This window comes from Dasypus novemcinctus, chromosome 21, assembly GCF_030445035.2.
Source record: "Dasypus novemcinctus isolate mDasNov1 chromosome 21, mDasNov1.1.hap2, whole genome shotgun sequence".
NCBI lineage: Eukaryota > Metazoa > Chordata > Mammalia > Cingulata > Dasypodidae > Dasypus > Dasypus novemcinctus.
The window spans coordinates 24,924,560-24,951,891 of record NC_080693.1 but is presented as its reverse complement, the minus strand read 5'-3'; the positions used below and the strand labels follow the sequence as shown (position 1 = coordinate 24,951,891).

General features: G+C 52.5%; 1 protein-coding gene, 1 long non-coding RNA gene and 1 other non-coding gene across 42 annotated transcripts in view; 2 read left to right on the top strand and 1 right to left on the bottom strand.

The window, feature by feature from the left end:
* Positions 1-596, bottom strand: part of LOC105746086 (uncharacterized) — a 33,204-nt gene extending 32,608 nt beyond the window's left edge. For both annotated transcript variants that reach the window (XR_011646793.1, XR_011646792.1), the window contains exon 1: positions 474-596. This is a non-coding gene — a long non-coding RNA (uncharacterized lncRNA). The remainder of the gene's footprint in view (positions 1-473) is intronic.
* CHD3 (chromodomain helicase DNA binding protein 3) lies at positions 28-26,523 on the top strand. 39 transcript variants are annotated; one of them, XM_058283548.1, is made up of 40 exons: positions 28-392; positions 4,935-5,047; positions 5,574-5,744; positions 5,955-6,079; positions 7,445-7,728; positions 7,969-8,099; positions 8,250-8,388; positions 8,614-8,807; positions 9,128-9,361; positions 9,578-9,781; positions 10,262-10,473; positions 11,208-11,339; positions 11,719-11,818; positions 12,229-12,420; positions 12,606-12,806; positions 13,165-13,302; positions 13,544-13,665; positions 13,822-13,995; positions 14,133-14,274; positions 14,503-14,634; positions 15,646-15,763; positions 15,987-16,111; positions 16,304-16,535; positions 16,862-17,028; positions 17,508-17,685; positions 18,126-18,191; positions 19,391-19,476; positions 19,629-19,762; positions 20,317-20,461; positions 20,634-20,796; positions 20,920-21,041; positions 21,139-21,274; positions 21,390-21,491; positions 21,670-21,798; positions 22,198-22,306; positions 22,503-22,635; positions 22,953-23,148; positions 24,204-24,367; positions 24,624-24,750; positions 25,294-26,523. In XM_058283548.1, exons 1-40 carry the CDS (start codon positions 110-112, stop codon positions 25,413-25,415), a joined length of 6,177 nt encoding a protein of 2,058 aa, XP_058139531.1. In that variant the 5' UTR covers positions 28-109; the 3' UTR covers positions 25,416-26,523. The 39 variants fall into 39 exon arrangements, 38 of the variants coding, with proteins under 38 accessions (XP_058139531.1, XP_058139532.1, XP_058139547.1 ...); XM_058283549.1 differs by having other exon boundaries at positions 77-392; positions 5,958-6,079; XM_058283564.1 differs by having other exon boundaries at positions 77-392; positions 5,958-6,079; positions 8,238-8,388; positions 8,632-8,807; positions 21,667-21,798.
* On the top strand, positions 19,901-20,039 carry LOC111764059 (small Cajal body-specific RNA 21). The gene has a single exon (XR_002796765.1). It is a non-coding gene; the product is annotated as a small Cajal body-specific RNA 21 (non-coding RNA).
* Positions 26,524-27,332: the final 809 nt, after the last annotated feature.

Here is a 27,332-nt window from a genome sequence, read left to right as displayed (position 1 = left end):
GGAGGAGGAGGAGGAGGAGGAGGAGGAGGTGGTGGTGGTGGTGGTGGTAGCGGTGGGGGAGGCGGGCGGGCGGTGGGTGGGGGGGTGGTGGGGGGGCCAGAGCCACAGGATGGCTTCCCCTCTGAGGGACGAGGAGGAGGAGGAGGAGGAGATGGTGGTGTCGGAGGAGGAAGAAGAGGAGGAAGAAGAGGGCGACGAGGAGGAGGAGGAGGTGGAGGCGGCCGACGAGGACGATGAGGAGGAGGACGACGAGGGAGTGCTCGGCCGCGGGCCGGGCCACTACCGGGGCCGCGACCGCCACAGCCCCCCCGGCTGCCACCTCTTCCCGCCGCCGCCGCCGCTGCCCCCGCTGCCCCCGCCGCCGCCGCCGCCGCCGCCGCCCCCGCCGCCAGGTAAGCGGCCGCCGCGAACCCCCAGCCCCGACTGGGCGCCGCGGGCGGCCGCGCCAAGCCGGCCGGGGGCGAGACACCCACCGCGCGGCCGAGCCGAAGCGAATCCGCGGGCTGGGCGCCGTCGCGGGCCGGTCGCCCTCGGCAGTCCGGGCGGTCCGGGCGGGCGGGCGGCGGCGGCGGCCGCGGGGCCAGGCCTCCTCCCCTCCCCCCGCACCCCTCCCCCGCCGCCGCCGCCGCCGCCGCCGCCGCCGCCGCCGCCCCGGCTGGAGAGCGCTGGGCGCGAGCTGCGCGCGCGGACCGGGCCACTCGGTCGCGTTTCGGGGGAGGAGGAGGAGGAGATTTTTTTTTTTTTTTTACCCTCGGCGGGGAGGGGGGTAGGCAGGAAACGGCCGAGGCGAAACCAGGGCCCCCTCCTTGGCCGAGCGAGGGACCGCGGAGACCCTGGCGGCCGGACGGCGGCGTGGGGGAGGGGCGCGTGGGGGAGGGGCGGCCGCGCGAGCGCCCCTGGGGCTTCGGCCTCGGTGGGGTTGGACCGAGGGAAAATGGGGTTTGCGCGGGTGGAGCAGACCGTGGCCCTCAACCCCCTCCCGTCAGGAGTTGGGAAGGCAGAGGGGGAACGGTGTCCTTCGGACCCCCCCACCTGCGGGGACTTTGGTGCCCGCCAACTCAGGGGCGTGCGGTGGCACGTGGGGGAGGGGTCGTGTGGATGTTTTGTGGGCGGCTGATGACTAGAGGTGGGTGGTGGCCACACTCCATGCCGACCACTTCCTGGAATAGGACTCGATCATTACCCCCACCCCGCCTCAACTTGGAAGAGCAGTCACTTAAGATTGGGGAGCCAGAAGAGAGTGCCTGGGGGAACCAAAAGCCCCCAACTCCACCCCTTCATCTCTCCTCTGCTCTAGGCTCTTTGTGTCAAGTGCGCCCCCCCCCCCATGACCCTGTCAGTCTGGGGTGGCCGAGCTGTCCAGCTGTGACTCTCACGTGGCTGCCGTCCCCTGTCACTCTCCCGCTGAAACCACCCACTCTTTGACCAGTTGGGAGCGTGAACTGCCCACCCAGCTGTCCGGCAGCTTGAGCACACCACTCGGCACCCTTCCCCTGGGGCGACAAGTCACCCAGCACCCTCTGGGCAACTCTACCGCTGGTGGAGGGGACAGATGGCTGCCTCGGGTGCCTCTCATCAGGTGTCCAGAGGTGGCCCTTTCAGACCACCTCCTCACGGGGCTGTTTCTAGTATCCTCTAGGATAAGTGAGCATCACGGTGTTTCACACCCCGTGCTTGGGGAACGAAAGGGGGACAGCCACACCGCTAGGTGCCATGCAGCACAAATTGACAAAACTTCAAAATGTCTAACATTCTCTTTGTAAAAACTGTCATATTGATCTGTGTGACTTATGCGGCAAATGTTCCTGCCTAGTTGAGACTACCTTTGAAGGAGTGTGAGGAACTTTCTTATGGGGAGGGGGGACGACGCTGTGTCTCAGGAAAACAGGATAAAGTCTTTTTTTTTTTTTTTTTGCCCAGGCTTGTGTGAAAAAGGGAAAAGTTTTTACAAACTTATCCCATCCAGTTTACTGATTTTGCATGAGGGTAAAGGAATAGAGTTGGGGGGTTGAGGCGGGGGGGGGGGGGGGGGGGAGGGGGTGACATATTTGGTTAGGGCACTGATATTGGTATCTCTTACCCACTTGGATTCTGAACTTGGAAAGTGGTAGTTGGCGCTTTTTTGAACCCAGATTTGGGTATGTGGGAGAGAGGAGCCTGAAAGAATCTAAGGTTGAGATGGTCTTTGTGTCAATTCTCCCTCCCTTTTTTCCTCTTTGCTTTCTGAATAGATGAAAAGAAACACCAACTGCTTTTAAAATTTTATATTTGTAATGAAAGCCTGCCTCCCCTCCCTCCCAGGGCAGTTTTTTTCTCTTTCTGCCCTCCAAGTCAAACGAGTGACCCAGATACACCCCCTCAGATGACTTTCTGAGTAAAACTTTGGGAAAATATTTTTAGTCTGCTCATTATTTTTGTCTTAAGTGTGGGGGAAATAACCCGCTAAGGAAATTTGTTCGGGTTGCCCTCCTTCACCCTTTTCTAGAATATGAATTTGTACACGTTAGAGGTTTCCATTGTTTTTCATTCTGAGCGCTTTCTCACCATTTTGTTTTACATTCTTACCCAAGACCAATTTTATCCCTTCCCCCTCTCTCCAGTCTCCTTACATTGTTAAACGTTTAAAATAATAGCACTCGTGTGGATGGGGGAAGGGAGCAGGAAGCCAAAAACTCATTTCTTCTCCCTCCCCCTTCTGGCAAGTCTAGAGAAATAATATAACATAATATATAGATGTGATTCCTTGGGGGTGGGGGTGGGGAATGATTGTGGGTGGTGCGGAAAATTCTGGTAGTTTCTTTGCAAAAGGTCTGAAAATACAAACCCACCCCCTGCGTGCAACACGCATGTGCAACAAACCTATTATGGTGGTTCGTTGTGGGGGAGGGAGGAGAATTTGAGAAAAAATAAATATATGTGTGAGAGATTGATGGTGAGATTAGAAGAAGAGAGGGGCGGGCGGGAGGCGAGGCTTGCTCGCAGACTCCTCCTCCTTGCTCTGCTTGCCAGTCTCCGCCTTCCACTCTTCGCCCTCCCTCCCAGTTTTCCTGAGATCTGAGCCGGGGTGTGGGAGCGTCTGGGCTCCAGGCCAGCATTGAGTAGCTGGTGAGACAGAGGTTGGGACTTAGATTTGCTTTATTTCCACCCTTTTCCTTCCCTTACCCCTGTACTTTTGGTTCTTCCGACCGCCGGCGTTTTCCCAGGTTGGGGAACCGCCTGGTGGAGTGAGCAGGGGAGAGCAGTTAACAGGCTGTGAAGTCTCCAGGGCTTGTACCTCACCCCCAGCTGGTGGTGACCCAGGCCTTGTCCCTGGTCCTTAGCCAGTTGGCCTGCCCGCGCCACTGCCCCAGCAGGCTCTGCTTCCATCTTCATTTTAACCCAAGCCCCTGGGGTTAGGGAGAAGCCCCTGGGGCACTGTGGTACTGACTGCCTTTTACAGTCCCCACGGTGCAACCCGGACCTTCTGCCCACAAGTCCACACCTACAAGCCTAGATTATCTCTCTGCTCAAGGGGACAGGATGCTGGAATGATGAGGAGACGAAGCATCAAAGGAAGGCAGTGCCTGGATTCTGAGGCAATGGAAACTGAGGCCTCTGGTGTTAATTGTGGCTCATTTTCCGCTGGCGGTGGAGGAAGGATTGTGTGTCCTAGAGCGAGAGGCTGGGCCAAGCCAAGGCTTTCCCCTGCCGCAGCAGCTGCCTCTCCGGAACAAGACAGGTCTAGCTGGTTAGTCTAGTGCTTGGTGGGGGAGGGAGGTGAGCCAGGGCACTACATCTAAGTGGCATCAGTGTCTTCCTTGTAGGGTAACTCTCTGGCCCCAAGCTTCCGCAGACTGGCAGGGGTCATGGAGAATGAGGTGGGGGGGACTTCAGGAAAGAGGCAGACCCGAGCCCTCGGACAGAGACATCTGTGAAGAAAGCCAGGGACCTAGGCCTGCTGAAAGCAGGTATAGGCGGTCCTCTGTATTTTTATGTTCATGAGTACATGTGTATGTGCATGTATTTGAGAATGTATATGCTCGGTGTGTCTATCTGTACCTTTATCTTTGTTTGGGTTTCCTAACTGCATCTATATGAGTGGGTCAGGATGTCTGGGACTAAATGTGGAAATGAAAGGTGAGACCAGGGGCAAAAGAGTAGGGCCACTGAGTTCTCAGAGACAGCAAAGTATGGGGATAGATTTGAAGGCAAATTATAAGATACTTGGTAGTAAGAGGAATGTTAGGTAATTGTGGAGTCTTCCTCCTGCTGTGTTCATGTTCGGGTATGGGGAAGGAGCCAGATGTTATGATCCTGTGGGCAAGAAGTAGAAATGACTAGCTGAGGGTTTTGTTTCCCTCAGGACTGTGATGGGGTGACAGGAGGCTTCATGATTATCAAAAGTATAAGTAGAGGCCCCCCTCTTCCTAAAACGGACGTCAAGGCCCCAGGGTGTTAGTGTGAGAACCCAGGTGTCCAGCCTTTGGCTCTCCCGTCTCAGCATCTGGCTTAGGGAGCTGCCAGTTTGTGTCTCCCCACTCCAAGTTCTGGGGTCAAGCCAGGCCAGCAGCTGGGCATGGCTTTCCCGGTTCCTGGGCAGGATGCCAGCTGGCGAAGTGAGGGGGAAAGCAGGAGGAGCCCTGGCGGGGACTGAAAGGACCTGCCACAGTCAGAGCCTGTGGCCTAGAGCCGGTCCCTTGTTAGTAGGAGGGGAGAGAAGGGAGTGGTTTGGCTGCTCTCCCTTCTGGCCTCTGACCTCCCATTCAGAACCCGAGCATCACAGAATACTCGAAACACTCTCTGTTTGCATCCAGTGAGGGGAGGTAGGATTTGGAGGAGTTAATGCCTGAGTTCCTAGAGAGTGGGAACTGAGTGGTGAGGAAAAAGATGAGGTCCAGAGCCCACAGAACTGAGAACCTGGAGGCTTAGGTTTTCTGGTGCTCTCTGCTCCAAAGATAAGGATGACATTCGGCTGCTGCCTTCGGCATTGGGTGTGAAAAAGAGAAAACGAGGACCCAAGAAGCAGAAGGAGAACAAGCCAGGAAAACCCCGAAAACGCAAAAAGCTTGTAAGTACCAAGGACTCCTGTGTCTATAAGAAGATTCAGGAGACCCATTCCCTGTTTTTACCCAGCTCGCTATCTGGACCCCTAAGGGTGCTCCGTGGGTCCCCTAAGTCATGGCCCAGAGACCTACATTTTCCGAGATCCTGATTATTGGGGGGAGGGGGGCTGAATTCAGGGATGTTTGCGCCCCTGCCCCCTTGCTGGCCTGTATCTCATGGATCTGGGACCTTCCCTTCCCTCAGTACAACCTAGGGAAGAGCCCAGGCGTCAGACATGACTTGCCTTAGGAAAAAAGTGGTTGCAGTCATGGGCTCTGGAGGTAGACTGCATGAATTCAAAAACTGGCAGTATTCTGTTTTTGTGGGTAATTTATTTAGCTCTCTGTGTCTCCGTCTCTTCATCTGTGCAAATTAGAAAACTATCTTCTAGGTTTGTTTTGAATATTAAAGGAGGTATATCATATGCTAAGAACAGTTTCTGGCCCATAGGAAGTGCTGAATGAACGTCACTTTTTATTTCTCTCCCTCAGGACAGTGAGGAGGAATTTGGCTCTGAGCGAGATGAGTACCGGGAAAAGTCAGAGAGTGGGGGCAGTGAATATGGAACCGGACCTGGTAGGAAACGGAGACGGAAGCACCGAGAAAAAAAGGAGAAGAAGACAAAGCGGAGGAAAAAAGGGGAGGGAGATGGGGGACAAAAGGTGAGCAGAATTGGGGAGTGGGTGGTCAGTATGAGGAAGGAGGGAAAGCTCCAAGGGGGTAGAACTTAGTAAAGAGGGGATTGAACTGGAGAATGGAGCAGGGAGCAAGAAAGCCCAGGGAAGCTGGGAGGGTAAGTAGAGAGGCTTTGCAAGGGCCCCAGGATAAAGTCCACGGAACAGCCACATCACTGCGGACATGGTGTCTCCCAGCAGGTAGAACAGAAGTCGTCAGCCACTCTGCTTCTGACCTGGGGCCTGGAGGACGTGGAACATGTGTTCTCAGAGGAGGATTATCACACACTCACCAATTACAAAGCCTTCAGCCAGTTCATGAGGTGGGGCAGGACTGGGGAATACTCTCAGCAGAAACTCTGAACTTGGGGGAGGCCTTGGACCCAAAACTGGTCTCTAGAGAAATTCACAGCACAAAATGCCACATGTAAATTCAAAGGGTTCCTGGACTCCTAAGGATCCAAGGATGCCAGTTAAGAACCCAGTGCTAGGGTTGGGAAACTCTAGCAAGAGAATATAGTCAGGACTAACAGCACTTCCCTGCTCTGATGGTTCCATTTTCCCCCTAAAGGACCTCTCTAGATTAGAACTGAGTGATCCCACCAGTGATCCTGAACTCTCTTTGCTCAGTTACTTGTCAAGCCCTCTCCCCTTCCTTGGGTCCCAGTAATGATGGAGGCTGCACTGCTGGCTCTCAAAGTAGATTAGGGAAAGCAGAGGTGCCTTTGGATTGCAGACACTTGGACCTAGCAGTTCAAGGCTCTGGAGGCAGCCAGCTGAAGGTTTAGGTCCTGGCACTACCACTTAGTTGTTGGGTCATCTTCAGTGAATTACTTAATGTCTTGATCCTGAGTTTTCTCATCTGTAAAATGGGAACAATAATAGCACATGCCTCATAGGAATCTTGTGCAGATCTGATGGGACAATGAATGGAAAGCTTAGCACAGATGGTACCTGGGCCACTTATAACTGTCACTACTAACTGCTGCCTCACCTACCTCACTGCCAAAGATAGAGCTTCTGTCAGCTCAGCTTCAGAAGTGTGAGTGAGCCACGGAGTACCCGTGAACTCACAAGAACTTAACACCCCCTATCTGGCGCAGAATCAGCATGGCCTGCCACTTTCAGATTCCAACTAGTGGGACCCTTCTTCAGACCCCGTGGGATTTATGAGCAAAAGGCAGAGAATCAGAGTAGTTTGTAGTATTGTCATAAGGATGAAATAAGCTACTTGTATGTGCAAGGATTTTTATAAACTATAAAGCAGCATACAAAAGTAAAGTATTTTTACTGATGTTTTATTTTGTTTTTAAATTTTATTTTTTTAGATATTTCTTTTGGTATTTTCTTTTCTGTACTTTTTCCTATTTTTTTCCCCCTAAATTTTTATTGTGTTTACATATGTACAGCATCCCATTTCCCATTTTAGCCACTTTCAAGTATAAAATCCAGTGGTATTAATTATATTCCCAACATTGTGCTCCATTGCCACCATCCATTTTTTGTTAACATATTCTTTTCTCCTTTTATAAACTAGTTTTATTTTTTTAAATTGATGTTATGCTTAATAGGGCGTATTTTCACCACCCAGGAATCCTAGCTCGAACATAGACTAATTGATGAGGGGAGATGGCAGTATTCCCAGGCCATCTGTGAAGGATCTGAGTCTTCTACGTCTATCTTCTCAGGCCCCTAATTGCTAAGAAGAATCCTAAGATCCCAATGTCTAAGATGATGACCATCCTTGGGGCCAAATGGAGAGAGTTCAGCGCAAACAACCCCTTCAAGGGGTCAGCAGCTGCTGTGGCGGCGGCGGCGGCCGCAGCAGCAGCAGCTGTAGCTGAGCAGGTGTCAGCTGCTGTCTCATCGGCCACCCCCATAATACCTTCCGGACCCCCAGCCCTTCCACCACCCCCTGCTGCTGATATCCAGCCCCCACCCATCCGAAGAGCCAAAACCAAAGAGGGTAAAGGTAAGGAACCCTCCTCTTCTGAGCACTGTCATCCCCCTCCTCCAAACTGCCTGCTTTCCAGTTATAGCCTAGAACTCTTTTGTCTTCCCAGCCCTGGTTGCTGGAGAAGTGCTTTCCAAGAAGGAGTCTTAGTAAAACCACAGCCCATAGAGAGGAGTCCAGAGGCCCCTGTGACCTAAGTTATCCCAGGATGTGTCATGACCTCTGCTATTTCTCTCTTCATGCCCTTTCCTCTTTCAGGTCCAGGCCATAAGAGGCGGAGTAAGAGTCCCCGAGTGCCTGACGGACGTAAGAAACTTCGGGGAAAGAAGATGGCACCACTCAAAATCAAACTAGGGCTGCTTGGTGGCAAAAGGAAGAAGGGAGGCTCGGTGAGTGGCCCCTCCCTATCCCTAAACACCTGGGCTAAGGGCTGGGGTCCATGAGGGAAGCTAGAGCAGGGAGCCACATGCCTGGGGAGGGGAAGGGGGTGCATTCTGCCTCTCTGACAGCCACGGCTCTATGGGCAGTATGTTTTTCAGAGCGATGAGGGCCCTGAACCAGAGGCCGAAGAGTCAGACCTGGACAGTGGCAGTGTCCACAGTGCCTCAGGGCGACCTGATGGCCCTGTCCGTACCAAGAAACTAAAGAGAGGGCGTCCAGGAAGGAAGAAGAAGAAGGGTAAGGGGTGTCAGCTATGTGGGATCCTGCCAGTCTGCCTTCCTCATTCCTTCATTGTCTTTCTTATCTTCAGTTTTGATTTCTCTATTCAAACATTTTCTCTCTCTCTCTCTCTCTCCCCCTCCCCCTCCCCTTCCCCCTCTCTCCCCATCCTGACCCTCATCCCTCTTTCTCTCTCTCTCTCTCTCTCTCTGTTCCCTTTGCCTCCACTGGGGCATGTGACAGTCCTGGGCTGTCCTGCAGTGGCCGGGGAGGAGGAGGTTGATGGCTACGAGACGGATCACCAGGATTACTGTGAGGTGTGCCAGCAGGGTGGGGAGATTATTCTGTGCGACACCTGCCCTCGTGCCTACCACCTCGTCTGCCTTGATCCTGAGCTTGACCGGGCTCCTGAGGGCAAGTGGAGTTGCCCCCACTGTGTGAGTACCTGGTGCCCTGCATCTTACAGCCCTCAGGGGCCCACCCATCTCTCTTCCTTGGTCTCAGTTGGCCACTTCCCACCCCCACATGCCTGAACTTCTCAGTCTCAGATGTCTAAGTGTCCAGGATCCTAGTTGCTCCTTTCCCTCATCCCTTTAAGGCCACCAGAATCAACATTTTTGGAAACCGAGGTATCCTGTCCTGTCACACCCACCTCTGCACTTCTAGAATTTCCATGTCCTGCCTTGTTTCTATCTTCTGATCTCACTCCTTATCTCTTTCCTTCTCTCTATCTCTCTGTCTGTCCTTGGCTCCCCAGGAGAAGGAGGGGGTGCAGTGGGAGGCCAAGGAGGAGGAAGAGGAATATGAAGAAGAAGGAGAAGAAGAGGGGGAGAAGGAGGAAGAAGATGATCACATGGAGTACTGTCGTGTGTGCAAGGATGGTGGGGAGCTCCTGTGCTGTGACGCTTGCATCTCCTCCTACCACATACATTGTCTCAACCCACCCCTGCCTGACATCCCCAACGGCGAATGGCTGTGTCCCCGATGCACGGTGAGTATGACCGTCTCCTTGCAGTGTTTACTCTTAGGTCCTGGTTCCTTCCCCACCTCTGGGGCCCAAATATCTGACTCTGTCTTTGTCTACTCTTCCCTCATCCCTCCCCTCCGCCACTTAACCTTTGGTTCTCTTGTGGGACCCTGATCTCCTACCTAACGATGCTCTTTCTGCCTCTTTCTTTCCTTCTTCTTGTGTATGTCCATACTGAAGTGCCCCGTGCTGAAGGGCCGAGTGCAGAAGATTCTGCACTGGCGGTGGGGGGAACCACCTGTGGCAGTGCCAGCCCCCCAACAGACAGATGGAAATCCAGATGCCCCAGCCCCCCGTCCTCTTCAAGGCAGATCAGAGCGAGAGTTTTTTGTCAAGTGGGTAGGCCTGTCCTACTGGCACTGCTCCTGGGCCAAGGAGCTTCAGGTACCAAGGCCTCTCCTCTCTCTTGCTCCCTTATGCCATTCTTGCTTTCCCCACTCTGTCTTCTTCCTCAATTCTTTGTTCTTCCATACCCTTTGCTTTCTCCCATTTCAGGCCTCTGACCCTCATACTCTATATACATCTTTAGTTCCCATATGGGATTCTCTTGGTCTCCAGTCCTCTTGTCTCATTTCTGGCTTTTTTCCCTGAGATCTAAGCCTTACTTAACTCCATCATGTTCTTCTCTTTTTCCATTTCTTATAAATACCCCCAGTCTTGGTACCCCTATTCCCTGCCTCCTTTTGTTTATTATACCCCCAACCGGATGCTGTCTCCTGGCAGTTCTCTTGCTTTGGCTCTCTCATCCAACCTCCCTAATACCTCTCTTTCCCTATCCTTTCCCCACTGCTGACCTCTTCCCTATGCCCTTTTGTCCTCTGGATGTTTGGAATATCTCTCCCCACTTCCTGTGCACCCCATCAGCTGGAAATCTTCCACTTGGTAATGTATCGAAACTACCAACGGAAGAATGACATGGATGAGCCTCCACCCCTGGACTATGGCTCCGGTGAGGATGATGGGAAGAGTGACAAGCGCAAGGTGAAAGACCCACACTATGCTGAGATGGAGGAGAAGTACTATCGTTTTGGCATCAAGCCAGAGTGGATGACTGTCCACCGTATCATCAACCACAGGTAAATTCTTGGCTGTGGGAAGGCCTACCTGTGATAGGACACTGCCCTTGCTCCAGTATGGCCCCACATTACTATCTGTTGATTAACCAAATAATTGGTCTAACTTGGATAGCTCCTGAAGATCCAGCCTTCTGAGGGCCTTGCCTTCTCCAGGAGATTGAGCAAAATGGGGAGGAAAGCCCCATCCAGCTCATCTTCCTTTATCGTTTCTTCCTTTAATATCCAGTAGTATAAGAAATGGCACTTGAATCTGGGGATGGGGGCATGGAAGTAAACCACAAGAAACATAATGCATCCAGACCAAAACTTCTAGCATTGCTTTCTTCAGAGTACTTATTATTGCCTAACATTATGCCATATATTTATTTCTTATTTCCTTGCTGCCCACGTGAGCTCCATGAGAATAGGGCCATTTGTCTGTTTTGTTCCCTGCCAAATCACCAGTGCCTGGAACAGTGCCTGGCGCATTGTAGGTGCTTAGTGAAGACTGACTGACAGACGGATGCCCCTGAAGCCAAGGGATGTTTTGTATTAGCTGGTTTTTAGGATTTCGTCCTAAAAAGGTTAGGATAGCACTTCAGCTGTTCTCAGCTCCCTTCCAGTACCCCACCATTGAGGACTAAGTGACAAGATTTTGCGTGTTTGTTGATAATTGTGTTAGATATTACGCTTTCCTATTTATAATCTATACTGTTTTTCTCTCTTCCTTCTTTTCTTGGTCCTCTGCCCCACAGCATGGATAAAAAGGGGAATTACCACTATTTAGTGAAGTGGAGGGACTTGCCATATGACCAGTCCACATGGGAGGAAGATGAAATGAGCATCCCTGAATATGAGGACCATAAGCAAAGCTACTGGAGACACCGGTGAGGGGGATGACTGTGGGCTAGAGGGAGCCTGGGGATGGGGGCATGAAAGCAAAACCTCCAGCATAAAAGAGGGTGCAGAGGGACAGATCCAGTCTAGAGTAATGGGATGCTGTGCTGGGTTTTTGGGGTGGGATTGGTCCAGAGGCAGTGTAAGGAACAGAACTAGGATCTGGCCTGAGTGATGGAGATGGGGCTATTTGGGAAGGGGGAGGGTTGACACTGGAGGTGAAATCCAGGGGCTGAGGTTACAAGCGCCTGGGAGAAAGGAAATGGGAGAAACCTAGGTAATGGAAAGTGGAAGGCAGGTCTGGAATGGGTTCCCAGAGGAGAGGGGGTTCCCAAGGACCAGGCCTCACTCAGGCCACTCTTCTCCCAGAGAACTAATTATGGGGGAGGACCCCGCCCAGCCCCGCAAGTATAAGAAGAAGAAGAAGGAGCTACAGGGTGATGGGCCTCCCAGTTCTCCTACTAACGATGTAAGTCCTCTCACTTGGCCCTTCTCCCAATACTAGAGCCATGGTGATTGAAGAATCCCCTGGGGCTTTTGACAGAATTTCCCAGAGTTTCAGCAACCTCTTGGAGCAGTACCTCTTCCTTCAATATGCAGCCTTGCCCCAAGAGTGGCTAGGAATTTTGGCATAAGGGTAAGAGAGCCAGTGAAGCAGCAGACTTGTGGGGCTCTTCCACCAGCTAGCCCTTCTCCATGGTGCTGCTGGGTATTGTTTTTAGGAGCGAGGGGGAGGGACTGAAAGCTAGAACTTGTGTGTAAGCTCAGTGTTAGGAGAGGGAATTCTAAGTCAACTTGGTAAGAGTGCCAGGGAGGGGGGGAGGCAACCAGAGGACCAAATGGCTATTTCCTTGAACTTTCTGACCTTTGACTCTACAGCCTACAGTGAAATATGAGACTCAGCCACGGTTTATCACGGCCACTGGCGGCACACTGCACATGTATCAGCTGGAAGGGCTGAACTGGCTGCGTTTCTCGTGGGCCCAGGGCACTGACACGATTCTGGCTGATGAGATGGGGCTGGGCAAGACCATACAAACCATCGTCTTCCTCTACTCACTTTATAAGGAGGTGCTGGATTCTAGGACCCCTAAGGGGACATTCAGGCTGAGGCCTAGCCTGGGGAAGGGGTAGAGGGTGAGGGTGAGGATGGGGGAAGGGTATGGCAGGCAGAGGACTGGGGTATAAAGCTGCAAGCCTAGACTAATGGTGTCCCATCCCCATCCCTTCCCCCTACTCCCCCACCCTACTCCCAGGGTCACACGAAAGGTCCCTTCCTAGTGAGTGCCCCACTCTCTACCATCATTAACTGGGAGCGGGAGTTCCAGATGTGGGCACCCAAGTTCTATGTGGTGACATACACGGGTGACAAGGACAGCCGGGCCATCATTCGTGAGAATGAGTTTTCCTTTGAGGACAACGCCATCAAAGGTGGCAAGAAGGCTTTTAAGATGAAGGTAAGCCCCTCTACCTCAGATCCTCTAAGACCCTCAGACCTGTCATTTCTTTGCTCCATCCAGGATTTCAGTTCCTTTATCCCCCACTCAGCTTTCTCCCTCCTTTTCTCCACCTATCCTCATGCGTTCCCAGAGTCATACATGGATCTGTGCATGTCTTAATCTGGGTCAGGACCGAACATAGGAGTGGAAGTTTAGGGGCCATGTTCACTAATCCCCGCATGGTCTCAGAAAGTTTAAGCACAGAATAACTGGTTCCTTTTGGGTCAGGACAAGGTGTCTGGGGAAAGAATGGGGGCTGGAAATCTGGGTGCATGGGTATAGGGTGGCAGCCGATGGGCAATGGTCATGTTGGCAGAGGGAAGCCCAGGTGAAGTTCCATGTTCTCCTGACATCATATGAGCTGATCACCATCGATCAGGCAGCACTTGGCTCCATCCGCTGGGCCTGCCTCGTGGTGGATGAGGCCCATCGGCTCAAGAACAACCAATCCAAGGTGAGCGAAATTAAATCCAAGGTGACCTCAGAAATTAGAATCACTTGCCCTGGTCCTAAAAAAAATTCTGGAAGCTTTCTGGAGTCAGAGGCAGGATGCCTGGGACCTTCTAGGGAGAAATATTGGGAGAGGAACTGGGGATCCAGAGCCTCTGATCCTGAGGAAAATAGGAGCTGGATGCAGGCAAAGGTCTTGCCACTGATAGGCCCTTTCTCTTGCCTTTCCTTGCCCCATCTTTTAGTTTTTCAGGGTCCTCAATGGCTACAAGATAGATCATAAGTTGCTGCTGACAGGGACCCCATTGCAGAATAATCTGGAGGAGCTCTTCCATCTGCTGAATTTCCTCACTCCAGAGAGGTTTAAGTAAGTGGCTCATGAAGAAGGGATTCTGGAGAGGTGAGAGGTTGAGGGGCCTAGAAGACGAGCTGGTGGAGGATTAATCTGGGGTGAAGAAGAGAGCCAGAGACCAAGGACAAAGAACCTGATGGCCTGTTCATTTTCTCCTCTTCTGGCTGCTAGCAACCTGGAGGGTTTCCTGGAGGAATTTGCTGACATATCCAAAGAGGACCAGATTAAGAAACTGCATGATTTGCTGGGGCCACATATGCTTCGGAGGCTCAAGGCTGATGTCTTTAAGAACATGCCAGCCAAGACAGAGCTCATTGTTCGAGTGGAGTTGAGCCCTATGCAGAAGTGAGACACAAGGCGGGCCGTGGGATTAGGGGGAGGGTGGGAGTGTGGTGGCAGTGTTCCACGAGTTGGTGACCACGTGCATCATCACGATTGCTTCCTTTATTGGGTCTCTTCTTTGCCCTTATCCTGGCCTTTAGGAAATACTACAAGTACATCTTGACTCGGAATTTTGAGGCCTTGAATTCACGAGGTGGCGGGAACCAAGTGTCGCTACTTAACATCATGATGGATCTTAAGAAGTGCTGCAACCATCCATACCTCTTTCCTGTGGCTGCTATGGTAGATACACATTGCTGGGGACTGATTAAAAGCCTGGGTCTCTGAAAATAGGTTGTTGAGCCCAGGGGTGGAGCTGAGCCCAGAGGTGGAGCCAGTCACTACCCCTGAAAGGGGTAGGAATGCAAGAGGTGTGGAAGCTGGGTTGATTTGGAGTTCTAGCTTTCTAGGCACAAGAAAAAGGGGTGTAATCTCGTGACCCTCTCCTCCTGTCTCCTCCCTTCTTTACAGGAGTCCCCAAAACTCCCCAGTGGGGCTTATGAAGGTGGGGCACTTATTAAGGCATCTGGGAAGCTTATGCTACTGCAGAAGATGTTGCGGAAGCTGAAGGAGCAAGGCCACAGAGTGCTTATCTTCTCACAGGTGACCTACCCTTTAGCTCGCTGTTCCCTTACCTCACCATCCAGACTTTTTTTTTTTTTTTTTAAGATTTATTTTTTATTTATTTAATTCCCCCCCTCCCCTGGTTGTCTGTTCTTGGTGTCTGTTTGCTGCGTCTTGTTGTCTTGTTTCTTTGTCCGCTTCTGTTGTCGTCAGCGGCACGGGAAGTGTGGGCAGCGCCATTCCTGGGCAGGCTGCTCTTTCTTTTCACGCTGGGCGGCTTTCCTCACGGGCGCACTCCTTGCGCGTGGGGCTCCCCCACGCGGGGGACACCCTTGCGTGGCACGGCACTCCTTGCGCGCATCAGCACTGCGCATGGCCAGCTCCACACGGGTCAAGGAGGCCCGGGGTTTGAACCGCGGACCTCCCATATGGTAGACGGACGCCCTAACCACTGGGCCAAAGTCCGTTTCCCACCATCCAGACTTTTAATTCCTGGGCTTACATCCTTCAGAGTTTCTGCTGTAGCGATTTCATTCTTGGTCTCTGAACTCTGATCTTAAGGCTGTGGGGAGTTGTAGTCCAGCTTCTTTTGAGCTGAATGGGAGCCACCTCCTCAAGGGGGTCTCTGAGACTGATACTGTTTCTTTTTTTTTATTTTGGTTTGGTTTATACTGATACTGTTTCTTAACCTCATTGTGTATATGTGGGGTAGGGGTGGGAGGGTACATACCCTTTGGAAATCTGATGAAAACTATGGGTTTACTCTCCAGAAAAATGCACATATGATTTTGTACAGATTTTCAGGGGGTTCATAGATTCCCCAGAAACCTTTTCACAGGTATCAGAGAGAACCTCTGCCTTAGGAGAAATCATCTTTAGCCAAGAGAGTAGGACAAGAGTATGGAATAATGAGGAGGTGGGGGAGGGGGAGGGTGGCCCAGGTTGCCTAAGAGAGGACAGGGGTGGAGTTAGAGTTAAAGGGACAATTAGGACAGAAAGGGCTCATCGTTGCTTTGTTATTCTAGACTTCTTCCTTTTCTCCTGCTCTAGATGACCAAAATGTTAGACTTGCTAGAGGACTTCTTAGACTACGAAGGCTACAAGTATGAGCGCATCGACGGGGGCATCACTGGTGCTCTGAGGCAGGAGGCTATCGACCGGTTCAATGGTGAGGGGAAGATGCCTTCATCCCTAAGGGCCATGAGAAGTCCAAGAAATGGCTGCCTCAGTCTCTGGGATTTGGACAGGACAGGGCATTGGCATGGGGCATATTAGGTACCTAGGCTTTTGAGTTGGGGGCATGGCTGCTTATAGTTGGAGAATACTTGGCAGTAGGTGAATAGAACTTCTGGGTGGAAGAAGACCCTGATTTCCCAACTTTTGTCTCCTAGCTCCTGGGGCCCAACAATTTTGCTTCCTCCTGTCTACCCGAGCTGGGGGCCTGGGCATCAATCTGGCCACTGCTGACACAGTCATCATCTTTGATTCTGACTGGAACCCCCATAATGACATTCAGGTGGGAGCTTGCATCATGGGGTCCCTGTGCCATTAGCGAGGAGACATGGGATCCTGGAGGAAGGTGCTTGTTGGGGGGTTGGGAGTAGATGTCTTCAGGGGAGAAGACCTTCCTGACCAGCCCCTGTCCCTCACATGTAGGCAGCATCTCCCCCACCACTGCCCCAGCCCATCCCCTCCTCCTGCCCCACAGGCCTTCAGCCGGGCTCATCGGATTGGCCAGGCCAACAAGGTGATGATTTACCGGTTTGTCACACGAGCGTCAGTGGAAGAGCGGATCACACAAGTGGCCAAGAGGAAGATGATGCTGACACACCTGGTGGTGCGACCAGGGCTTGGCTCCAAGGCCGGCTCCATGTCTAAGCAAGAGCTCGACGACATCCTTAAGTTCGGCACTGAGGAACTGTTTAAGGATGAGAATGAGGGTGAGAACCTCTCTGCTGCTCCCTTAGAGCAGACCAGGGCTCTCTCATAAGCACTTTTCTTCCAAAACCCCCTGAAGAAAATTGCTTCTCTGCAGCCTTTGAAGGAAGAAGAGCCTTCTTTTCAGTCCGTGGAAGAGGTTTGGCCTCTTTCCCTGCCTGAAGGGTAAAAAACAAAAACAAAACAAAAAACTCTTAGGGAAAGAGCCTTTCTCCTCCAGAGCTCCTGTGAGAAACCAGAGTAGAAGGTTTTCCTCTGACCTTTCTCCAGTTCTGCCCAAGGTTCTGGTTGGAACCCAAAGTTTCCTTTTCTTCCCCGTCTCCACCAGGGGAGAACAAGGAGGAGGACAGTAGTGTGATTCATTATGACAATGAGGCCATCGCTCGACTCTTGGACCGGAACCAGGATGCAACAGAGGACACTGATGTGCAGAACATGAATGAATACCTCAGCTCCTTCAAGGTGGCACAGTATGTTGTGCGGGAAGAAGACAAGGTGAGAGGGAGGCCTTGGAGTGTCACAGAACTAGCTGAGTCTGTTTCGGAGGGGCAGTATCCTTTACTGGACCATGAACTAGGAAGATGCCCTTGGTTTTTATTTGAGCTCTTACCCTAGTACCCAGCAAAGAGCAACAGCACCCAACAAACAACTTCCTGGTCTCTTGGGTGAGACAGGACTTTGGAGAGAGACTTAGGCACAGAAAGGAGGAGAAACACAGAGGGTACCTTCTGAGCTGGTGCAGGAGAATGTGGAGGGGTTAGAGGAGAGGTTTAGAAAAGAGGGAAAGAAAAGGAGAAGCACATTTTAGGTCAGAGACCTGGAAAGTGTGCAGTGTCCAGAAGTATATTCAGCATTGAGGAGAGCTTGGAACAGGGAAACTGGATTTGGCCAAGGCAGGAGAGTAGGGAGTTTGTTGCCATGGAAGAACTAGGTGAAAGAGGGAGGCTGCCAACTTTCACTCTGCCACCCTTCAGATTGAGGAAATAGAGCGAGAGATCATAAAGCAGGAGGAGAACGTGGACCCCGACTACTGGGAGAAGCTGCTGAGGCATCACTACGAGCAGCAGCAGGAGGACCTGGCCCGGAACCTAGGCAAGGGCAAGCGGGTTCGCAAGCAAGTCAACTACAATGATGCCGCACAGGAGGACCAGGGTAATCACTGCCCCAGCTGCAGGAAACGAGACGGGAGCGTGCCTTGAGGAGGGCCTGGGAGGCTAGGGTACTTGGAGGGAGACAGGTCTAGAGGCCTAGAGGCCAGGGTCTGCTAAAGGGGAAGGAGATCAGGAGGGGTCAGTGCAAGCTACCTGGAGGCCAGGTGGGTTTGTAAGCGATTTAAACTGTCCAGTGGTACCAGAGGGGTCAGGGTCACTGTGTAGAAACGGAAGGTGTGTAGTGAGTAGAGACAGATCAGGATATGTGTCTCCCAAGTCAGACCAAGGGTGGTGAGCTAGCAACCCCAGGAGGGCCAGAGTGAGGGTGCAGGGGCAGGGACAAAAGTGTCAAAGGGAAGGAGTCCAGGTGAAAAGGGCCCTGGCACAGGCTGGTTCAGGGGCTTCTCACCAGCTACTGACTTCTGTTCTGAAACCTTGCAGATAACCAGTCGGAATACTCGGTAGGATCAGAGGAAGAAGATGAAGACTTTGATGAACGTCCTGAAGGTGGGATCAGTTTTCCTGACTTTTTACCTGAGTTCTTCTACTTTCCAATTTCCTCTAAGTCCACTGTTCTGTATGAATAAAATAAGATTTCCTTTTTTTTTAAAGAGATTTGTTTTATTTATTCCCTCCCCTCCCCCATTCCCCCCATACTCTGCTTTCTATGTCCATTCGCTGTGTTTTCTTCTGTGTCTGCCTGTATTCTCATTAGGCGGTTGTGGGAACTGATCCTGGGATCTTCCAGAGTAGAGGCGATTACTCTTTTGCACCACCTCAGCTCCCCTATTCTGCTACATCTTATTTTCTCTCCTCTGTATCTCTTGTTGCGTCATCTTACTGTGTCATTGCTCCACGTCAGCTTGCACTCCTGTGCAGGGCAGCTTTCTCACGCAAAGCAGCATTCCCACACAAGGTGGCTGTCCATGGGGCTGCAATCCCACATGGGCTGGCACTCCGCATGAGCCAGCTCACTGAGTAGGCCAGCTTGGCCTCATCAGGAGGCCCTAGGCATCGAACCCTGGACCTCCTGTATGATAGACAGGAGCCCAGTTGGTTGAGCCACATCCGTTTCCCAAGATTTCTTGTTTTTAAATTAAACTCTGCAGATAAACCAAGAAAAAAAAGGTATCCACAATCTCTCTTCCCAGAGATAACTATATAACTAAACACCATTGAGATTTTGAGTGTATGACTTCATAGGCTTAGATGACTAGATGAAAGACTGAGCAAAGTTATACATTCTCATCAAGAAGCTTGCCCATGGGAGCAGATGTAGCTTAAGTGGTTAAGCTCCTACTTCCCACGTACGAGGTCCTGGGTTCAATCCCCAGGACCTCATAAAAAACAAAACCAAACAAATGAAAAAACTAACTCATTGGGGAGCAGATGTAGCTCAGTGGTTGAGCATCTGCTTCCCATGTATGAGGTCCTGGGTTTTCCCCAGTATCTTCTTAAAACAAAAAAGGAAGCTTCCCTGTATCCAGTATTTGCTCCTAATTTTTAAATCTGACTTGATTCTTTCAGAATCATTGTTAGCAGTTCTGAAAGTGCTTGGAAGAGCATTAGCAGTGCCTCAGGCAGAACACGGGTCTTTCCTGTGCTCTGTATTTGTGGAAAGGGGGTCCTGAGAAGGACTGAGGGGGAGAGGCAGGGGACCTGCTAACGAGGTGTCCCCCACCTGTCTTCTGCCTCCCCACCCCCAGGACGTCGTCAGTCTAAGAGGCAGCTCCGGAACGAAAAGGATAAACCACTGCCTCCCCTACTGGCTCGAGTTGGGGGCAACATTGAGGTGAGAGCTAGGCCCAGGTACCTGCAGATTCTCTGTGGAGGGAATGAGGCCCGGGAATGGTGGGAATTGAGGCCTGGGTCACTGAGGATAGAAGGAACCAAGAAATGAGACACCTGGACATTCATCCCCGACTCCCTCCATGCCGTCCTCAGGTGCTGGGATTCAACACCCGGCAGCGGAAGGCATTCCTCAATGCTGTGATGCGCTGGGGGATGCCGCCTCAGGATGCCTTCACCACTCAATGGCTGGTGCGGGACCTTCGGGGCAAGACTGAAAAGGAGTTTAAGTGAGTGTGGCAATAACTGGGCTGAGTGGGGTGAAGGGTAAGAGCTTTGGTGTTGGGAAGTTACTTTCTTCCTCCTGGCCACCATATGATGTGACCTTACTCACCTGATCATCACCCTCCCTGCCACATCACGATTCCTGGCTCAGTTTCCTGGGAGGTGGACGCAGCCTACTCCACCTCCCCTCAGAGGAGCCTAGAGTAGAGAGGCTGGACCTCCTTCCCCATAGGAGAGGCATTTGCGAAAGGAGCCTTGCCTGGGCTGCCTGGCCTCACAAGCCCCTGGCTGCCATGGCCTGGGAGGGGAGCTGGTGCAAAGGATGAAGAGCTGAACTGATGGGGCCTAGGAACAAAGTACCATGTGCTAGGTGACTGTGAAACAGGGCGCGGGGCCGAGGGAGAGTTAGGATTTGGGCTTGAAATGGTGAGGCTAGGAGGCCCAAGGGAGGATACCTGGGGAGTTTGCGGCTCAGAGGTTCAGCCATCCTTGGGCCTCCCTCAGTGGCCCCTGCCCTCCTGAGGTGCCCCTAACCCTCCCCCGACCCCATGCTCCTTAGGGCCTATGTATCTTTGTTCATGCGCCATCTCTGCGAACCTGGGGCAGATGGCTCTGAAACCTTTGCTGATGGAGTTCCTCGGGAGGGACTGAGTCGCCAGCAAGTGTTGACCCGCATTGGAGTCATGTCTTTGGTCAAGAAGAAGGTATCAGTCTTCCCTTCATCCCTGAGAGTCAAGCTGGCTGCGTAGGCCCTGCCCTTCCTCTGCCTTCCATCCCTGAGTCTTGGACTCATAGTGGTGCGAGACTTGGGTGGGGGGAGTTTCCCATGTGTCCAGTACCTGGAGCTGACTTGCCCCTACAACCCTTCCTTCTCAGGTACAGGAGTTTGAGCACATCAATGGGCGCTGGTCCATGCCTGAGCTGATGCCTGATCCCAGTGCTGACTCTAAGCGCTCATCCAGAGCCTCTTCTCCTACCAAAACGTCGCCCACCACTCCTGAGGCTTCTGCTGCAAATAGTCCCTGCACCTCCAAACCTGGTAATCTGGAGTCAGGGAATGACTAGAGAGAGGAGAGTCTTAGCATCAGTCAGACCAGAGGGATTGGAGTTGGGGTGCTGAGTCTCCCTGCCTTTCTCACTCTCCCTTTCCTTCTCTCTGCAGCTACTCCAGCTCCCAGTGAGAAAGGAGATGGAATAAGGACACCTCTTGAAAAGGATGAAGCTGAAAACCAGGAAGAGAAGCCTGAAAAGGATAGCAAAATAGGGGAGAAGATGGAGACAGAGGTGTGCAGATCCCTGGCTCCCCATGAGGGGAGAGTATTTAGGGGTTTTGGCGGCCTGGGAGCCCTTGGGGTCATCCCGACTCCTTATCCTCTTCCAGGCTGATGCTCCCAGCCCAGCCCCTTCACTTGGGGATCGGCTGGAGCCAAGGAAGCTACCTCTAGAGGATGAGGTGCCAGGAGTACCTGGAGAGATGGAGACTGAATCTGGGTACCGGGGGGACAGAGAGAAGTCAGGTGGGTGCACGGCCTTAGGGGTAGTAGGACATGATTAGAACTTGGGGGTTCCCTCTTCTGGGGTCAGGGGATGAGGGTGACATCCTCCCTTCCTATCCCCTGCCCCCTCCCACAGCCACAGAGTCGACGCCAGGAGAGAGGGGGGAGGAAAAGCCGTTGGATGGACAGGAACACAGGGAGAGGCCGGAGGGGGAAACAGGGGATTTGGGCAAGAGAGGTAATGAGTGGAAGGACCTGACAGCTGGGTCCCCGAGGGAATTGGGTGGAGTCTGGGGGACTGAGTTCCTGGGTCCTGGGGGGGCAGCTGTTCAGAGGGCCCACACAGTACAGGTAGTAGCCTTGGCACCTGAGGAGACTGTCCGCAGGGGTGAGACTTGCCCTGTCTGCCCCAGCAGAAGATGTGAAGGAGGAGCGGGAGCTTCGACCAGGGCCGCCTCGAGACGAGCCACGGTCCAACGGGCGCCGTGAGGAGAAGGTGGAAAAGCCGCGGTTCATGTTCAATATCGCCGATGGTGGTTTCACAGGTGTGGGAGGTTCTCACTGCTGCCTGCTCCTCACTAGGACTTGCTCCTCCCATGGGGTTTCTCATTTTGCCTGAGGTTTAGCAGGCCTCATATACTGCCCCTTCCTGCCACCTCTAATTCCAAACAACCTCCAGTGAAATGGTGCGTGCTGACTCTGATCCTTGTCCTAAATCTTCCTTAAGTGTGCCTTTCCAACTTGAAAGCCATCAAATCCCTCCTTTATGCTTAATCCTAACATGGATCTTGTTTGTAACTAATTTTGTCCTAACCCTTCACCTCCTTTCTTTAAGGCACCCTTTGTCCTCTACCATTAGTCAGTTTCCTCCTCTATGTTTCTCTGTTGGGTGAACGTGATTCACAAATTCCTGATGCCTCTTCTGTCTGCCATCCTCTTTTCAGAGCTTCACACACTGTGGCAGAATGAGGAACGAGCAGCTATTTCTTCGGGGAAACTCAATGAGATTTGGCACCGAAGACATGACTATTGGCTTCTGGCTGGGATTGTCCTGTATCCTTTGATACAAATGCAAGAGAAAAAGGGCTCTCTCAGGCTGGAGAGTGGGGAGCTACCTAGAAGACGCGTTCACACCCAGGGAATGGGGCACCACACCCCACCTGGGGGAGGTCCAGCCAAAAGGAGGAAGTTTTCATAGCCAAGCTGTTCTCTGTTAAATTCCTTGACGGTCCCCTTTCCTCACCGGCAGCCATGGCTATGCACGATGGCAGGACATTCAGAATGACGCTCAGTTTGCCATTATCAATGAGCCATTTAAAACTGAAGCCAATAAGGGGAACTTTCTGGAGATGAAAAATAAGTTCCTGGCCCGGAGGTTTAAGGTAGGGATCAGGGAAGAAAGGAACGGGGTAGAAGAGGGGCTTGGGTCAGAACCGCGACCAGACTAGTCGGAACCTTGGGAAGGTTAACATCTTGAGTGTGGAAGCCACACTTGTGTGTCACTTTGTGTTGGGGACCGAGGCCTAGATTAGGGCCGATGCTGGGGTTGCATTCAGTAGTGGCATGGAGCTGGGGGTGCTCTGGGCCGCAGTGAGCAGGGTAGGTCTCCAGTTGTGTGTCTGGTGCCCCCCTGTACTCCCCGCTGCCCACCCCACCCCACCCCCGTTCCCTGCATTCACATCCCGCTCCATGTCCTCAGCTCCTGGAGCAGGCGCTGGTGATTGAGGAGCAGCTGCGGCGGGCGGCCTACCTGAACCTGTCACAGGAGCCGGCGCACCCCGCCATGGCCCTCCACGCCCGCTTTGCCGAGGCCGAGTGCCTGGCTGAGAGCCACCAGCACCTCTCCAAGGAGTCGCTGGCGGGGAACAAGCCGGCCAACGCTGTCCTGCACAAGGGTAAGGGCCGCGGCGGCCCCGCGCGGGGGAGGGCCCACAACGCTGCGTAAGTCTTCACCCCGCACCCCTCAAAATCTTCCCACCCCTCTGACCCCTTTACCCTCTGAACCACCCCCGTCTGACCTCTAACCCCACCCCTGCCCCACCTGGCACCCCACCCCCTTGGTTTTCAGCCTCTAGGATTTGGGCTGCCAGCCCTTACGCAGGCCTAAGAGCATTCTCATCAGCGCCTACTAGAGGGACCCTCCTGTAGACAGGGTGGGACACGACCCATGCATCCTACATACAGTGGAACCTCTTCAGTGACCTGCCCACCCGCCATACTGCTCACGTCACCCTCTCCAGGGCTTTGACCTACATATACTCCAAAAAAACCTTTACCCCTGATGCAACGAATCACATTCCCTCACATCCCACTCACGCATGAGGCAGAAACTACCACCCATCTGAGTCTCCCCCACCAACCTTCCCTTCGACCTTCATCCTAATATTAGAAATTCCAAAGCCCTCTAACGGTCTTAATCCTACTTTACGTAGTGACTGCCTCCTGGCCCTTTGATTCCTGTTCTAATTCCTTGACCTGTAATGCTGACCCTCTAACATTCCCTCTCCTCTTACATATTACAACCTTCACTCCTCAAATCTCTGATACTACTTACCACCCCCCATGCCTCCTGACTGTTTCCTCCCCATCCTCCCCAACCCCAAACCTCCCTCTTCCAGTATGGGATGTTCTGACAACTCCCCGCCCCCATGTCTTCCAATGCCCTCTCCTACCTCCCTTTTTCCATATTCTCTTCTTTCTTCTTTCTTTCCATCTGTCCTCTCCGGTGATCTGCTCTCACTGCCTCTTTACCTGACACTTTTCCTTTTTCCCTGAGTTGCTCTTTTTTTCTACTTCTGTCACATTCTTGGTCTGGTTCTTTGTTATCTGTGTCCTTTTCTCTCTTTTTCTGACTACGTCTGTCCATCTGATCCTTGTCTCTTTTCCTGGCTCCATCTATCTCTTTCCCTGTCCTTCTCTTGCTCTTCTTTCTCCGTGGCCCGGGCCCCAGTTCTGAACCAGCTGGAGGAGTTGCTGAGCGACATGAAGGCGGACGTGACCCGCCTGCCAGCCACGCTGTCCCGAATACCCCCCATCGCAGCCCGCCTTCAGATGTCCGAGCGCAGCATCCTCAGCCGGCTGGCCAGCAAGGGCACGGAGCCTCACCCCACACCGGTAACCCTCTTTCCCCCTAACTCCAGTTCTCCCCATTGGTACTCCTCCTGCACACATACACTTCCATCAGAATCCTATACAATACGGAAAAACAACTTGCTAAAACACACTCTTTCTTCACCTTGCCTGAGTCTCCCTGCCTGGATGTTGTACCCCTCAGTAGTTCTGGAGTACGGCCCATGTTTTCCTTAGAACGTCTTTTCTCTCAAAGACCATGGATCCTCTAACCTCAGCCTGCTCTCTCTCTCTCTTCCAGGCCTTCCCCCCGGGTCCCTACGCTACACCTCCGGGGTACGGGGCGGCCTTCAGCGCCGCACCCGTAGGGGCCCTGGCCGCCGCAGGCGCCAATTACAGCCAGATGCCTGCAGGGTCCTTCATCACAGGTTAGCTGGGGATTTTCCCACTCCCTGCTTTTCCCACCCTCCTGCCCCTCCCCCCTAAGCTTTGTCTTTGCTCAACTGCCCTTTTTTGCTGCTCCAGCTCATCTCATTTCCTTGGAAGCCTCCAGTGTTTCGTCTGCTTTTTTTTTTTGCCCATTTCAACCACCTGTGGAACAGACCTATTCTGGGCTTTGTTATTCCCGTCCCTTTCTTAACCCCTCTTGCACCTCTAACATCAAAAATTTCATCCAGGGGTTCAGAAGTTCTATGACTTGGCATCCCCTACCCGAACCCCCTCCGTCTGGGTTACTTAGAGGGGAAGAGACTGTGAAATCAGAAGAGGGTGTATGGATAGTTGGAACATGTGTTCAGTCATGTGACTCAAGGTGGAATCTCAGGGAGAAGGCTCGCCCTGGTCTTCTCACCCCTGTCCTGGGAAATCGGAAGTGGCATGAGGTGATCTAGAAGTGAAAATAGAGGGTCGTTAGGAAATGATATTTGGGAGTGATGTGGGGACTGACCCTTACTTACCGCCTTCCCAAACAGCCGCCACCAACGGCCCTCCAGTGCTGGTGAAGAAGGAGAAGGAAATGGTGGGGGCAGTGGTGTCAGACGGGCTGGATCGGAAGGAGCCCCGAGCCGGGGAGGTGATCTGTATAGACGACTGACCGGATCCCAGGCCTGTCCTTCCTCTAGGCCCCGTTCCCGAGGCCGGCCCCCAGCTCAGGCTCTGGGACCTGCTGCCAATCCTCCACCTTCCCCACCCGCCGGGCCCCCATTGGGCTAGGAGCTCTGTGCCCCTCTCCACTGCTCCTCTCTTCTTCAAGAAGGGTCCTCCCATTCACCTTTCCCACCAAGCTTTGAAGACTGTGCTGGTGAGAAGAGGGTTGGTGGGAGATGGTTAGCAGGGTCTTCCAAGTACTTTTAGCCCCCACTTCTAAACATACACAGCTTCCCAATAAAAGGTTGTGGGGAGGAAAGAGGTGAAGCCTCTCCCATCTTTTTTCCTGCAATATAAGCTCCATCTCCTTCAGAGGTGGGGGATTAATCTTGCCTGGCCTTTAGGAATTTTTGTGGGGAAAAAAGCTTTGAAGAGAGGAGGGGGACTTATAGAAAGGGATGGGAAGTGAGCCCTGGGAGGGAGGAAGGGAAGAGGAAGGGCAGCTGCATGTTACTTTCCCCACCTCTCCCCAAATTGAGGGTGGAGCAGATTCAAGGGAGGGAGTCATTTGCTGTTCAGCCTCAGAATAAAGGCGCCGTTCACTGGCTCAGTTACCTCCTGTGTACCGGCATCTTGTGTTGGGAATCTTCCCCCTTCCCTAGGGACCAAGGACCACCCCTACAAAAAGAGGAATGGTTGGGTGATACTCCCTCAAGCCAAAGAGGAGCTCCCCAAACTGTTCTCGGGACCCAGGTAACCTAGAAAGGGTGGGAGAGAACACAACGGGCCTCCCTCCTCAAGGCCTGGACACAGACTAGAGCTGAGTGGACCAGGCAGGGGGCCTAGTTAGGGGGCTGCCTTGCTTCCTCACACCTCTGGGACCAGAGCAAAATAGTGGAGGGCAGGCTGGGGTGACATGGGCACATCCCCCTTCCCAGGAGGAGCCGGGGAGAGTGGCAGTTTGCATGGCGAACCCTCCCCCACTTCCTCTTGGCTGCCCCTTCACTTTCTTGCTGCCCCTTTCCCAGTCTCTTTCACACCCACTCCTGGTCTGTCCCAAACCCCTCTTCTGTATCAGGTTTATTGGTTGTACATATAAATTATACTTTCCTTTCTGTGTGCTCTGTTGTTTTTGAGTGGGGGTATTTCTTTGGTGGGGGGAAGGATAAGGAAATGCTTTTTACCATTTCATTTCATTCATCTTTCTTGTTAACCTCGTGACTTCCTTTATCTTATTTTCATCTCTTGGATCATCAACTACAACTGTCTCAGGCTCTTTTTCCACTCTCAACCACGTGATGAGCTCAGTGTAGAGGTAGAGCATCAGAGGGATGGTGAGCAGCAGGGCCCCTACACAGTCCTCGGCATTGAGATCAGGGTGCGATCAGGACTTAGGGACACAAGTGTAGTGGAAGGAGTGCCTACAAAGGTTCAAACAACCTGCAGTTCCTGTCCTCTTGATCACTCTTTCCACCTTCAAGTTGCTTAGTTCCCCTAAGAGTCAGCAGAGGTCACTGCAGCTCCACAGGTTCATTCCAATATAAACCAGGACTGAGGCGCACACCTTTTTTTTTCTTTTTCTTTTTTAGAGGAGTTGGTGGTCAGATCTGCATAGCTTGCCAAAAATTATTTGTACTGCTAGACTCTTCTTTGATATGCATTGTTCACCACCAGAGCCTCTTAGAGGTTGAGGAGGGGCCAGTCACTTAGTTTAGGTTTTGAGGCTATTATATGAATAAATTTAAAAAATAATTCAACAAACATTTATTGAGTACATACTATAGGTTAACACAGCTGTTGGCACTGGAGATACAAGTCAGACTGTCATTACTCCCATGGTGCTGCCACCCTAGTGGGAATGCCCATGAAACATGTCAGCAAATATGATCAGTGAAATTAAAACAAGGCATGACAGTAGAGGAGG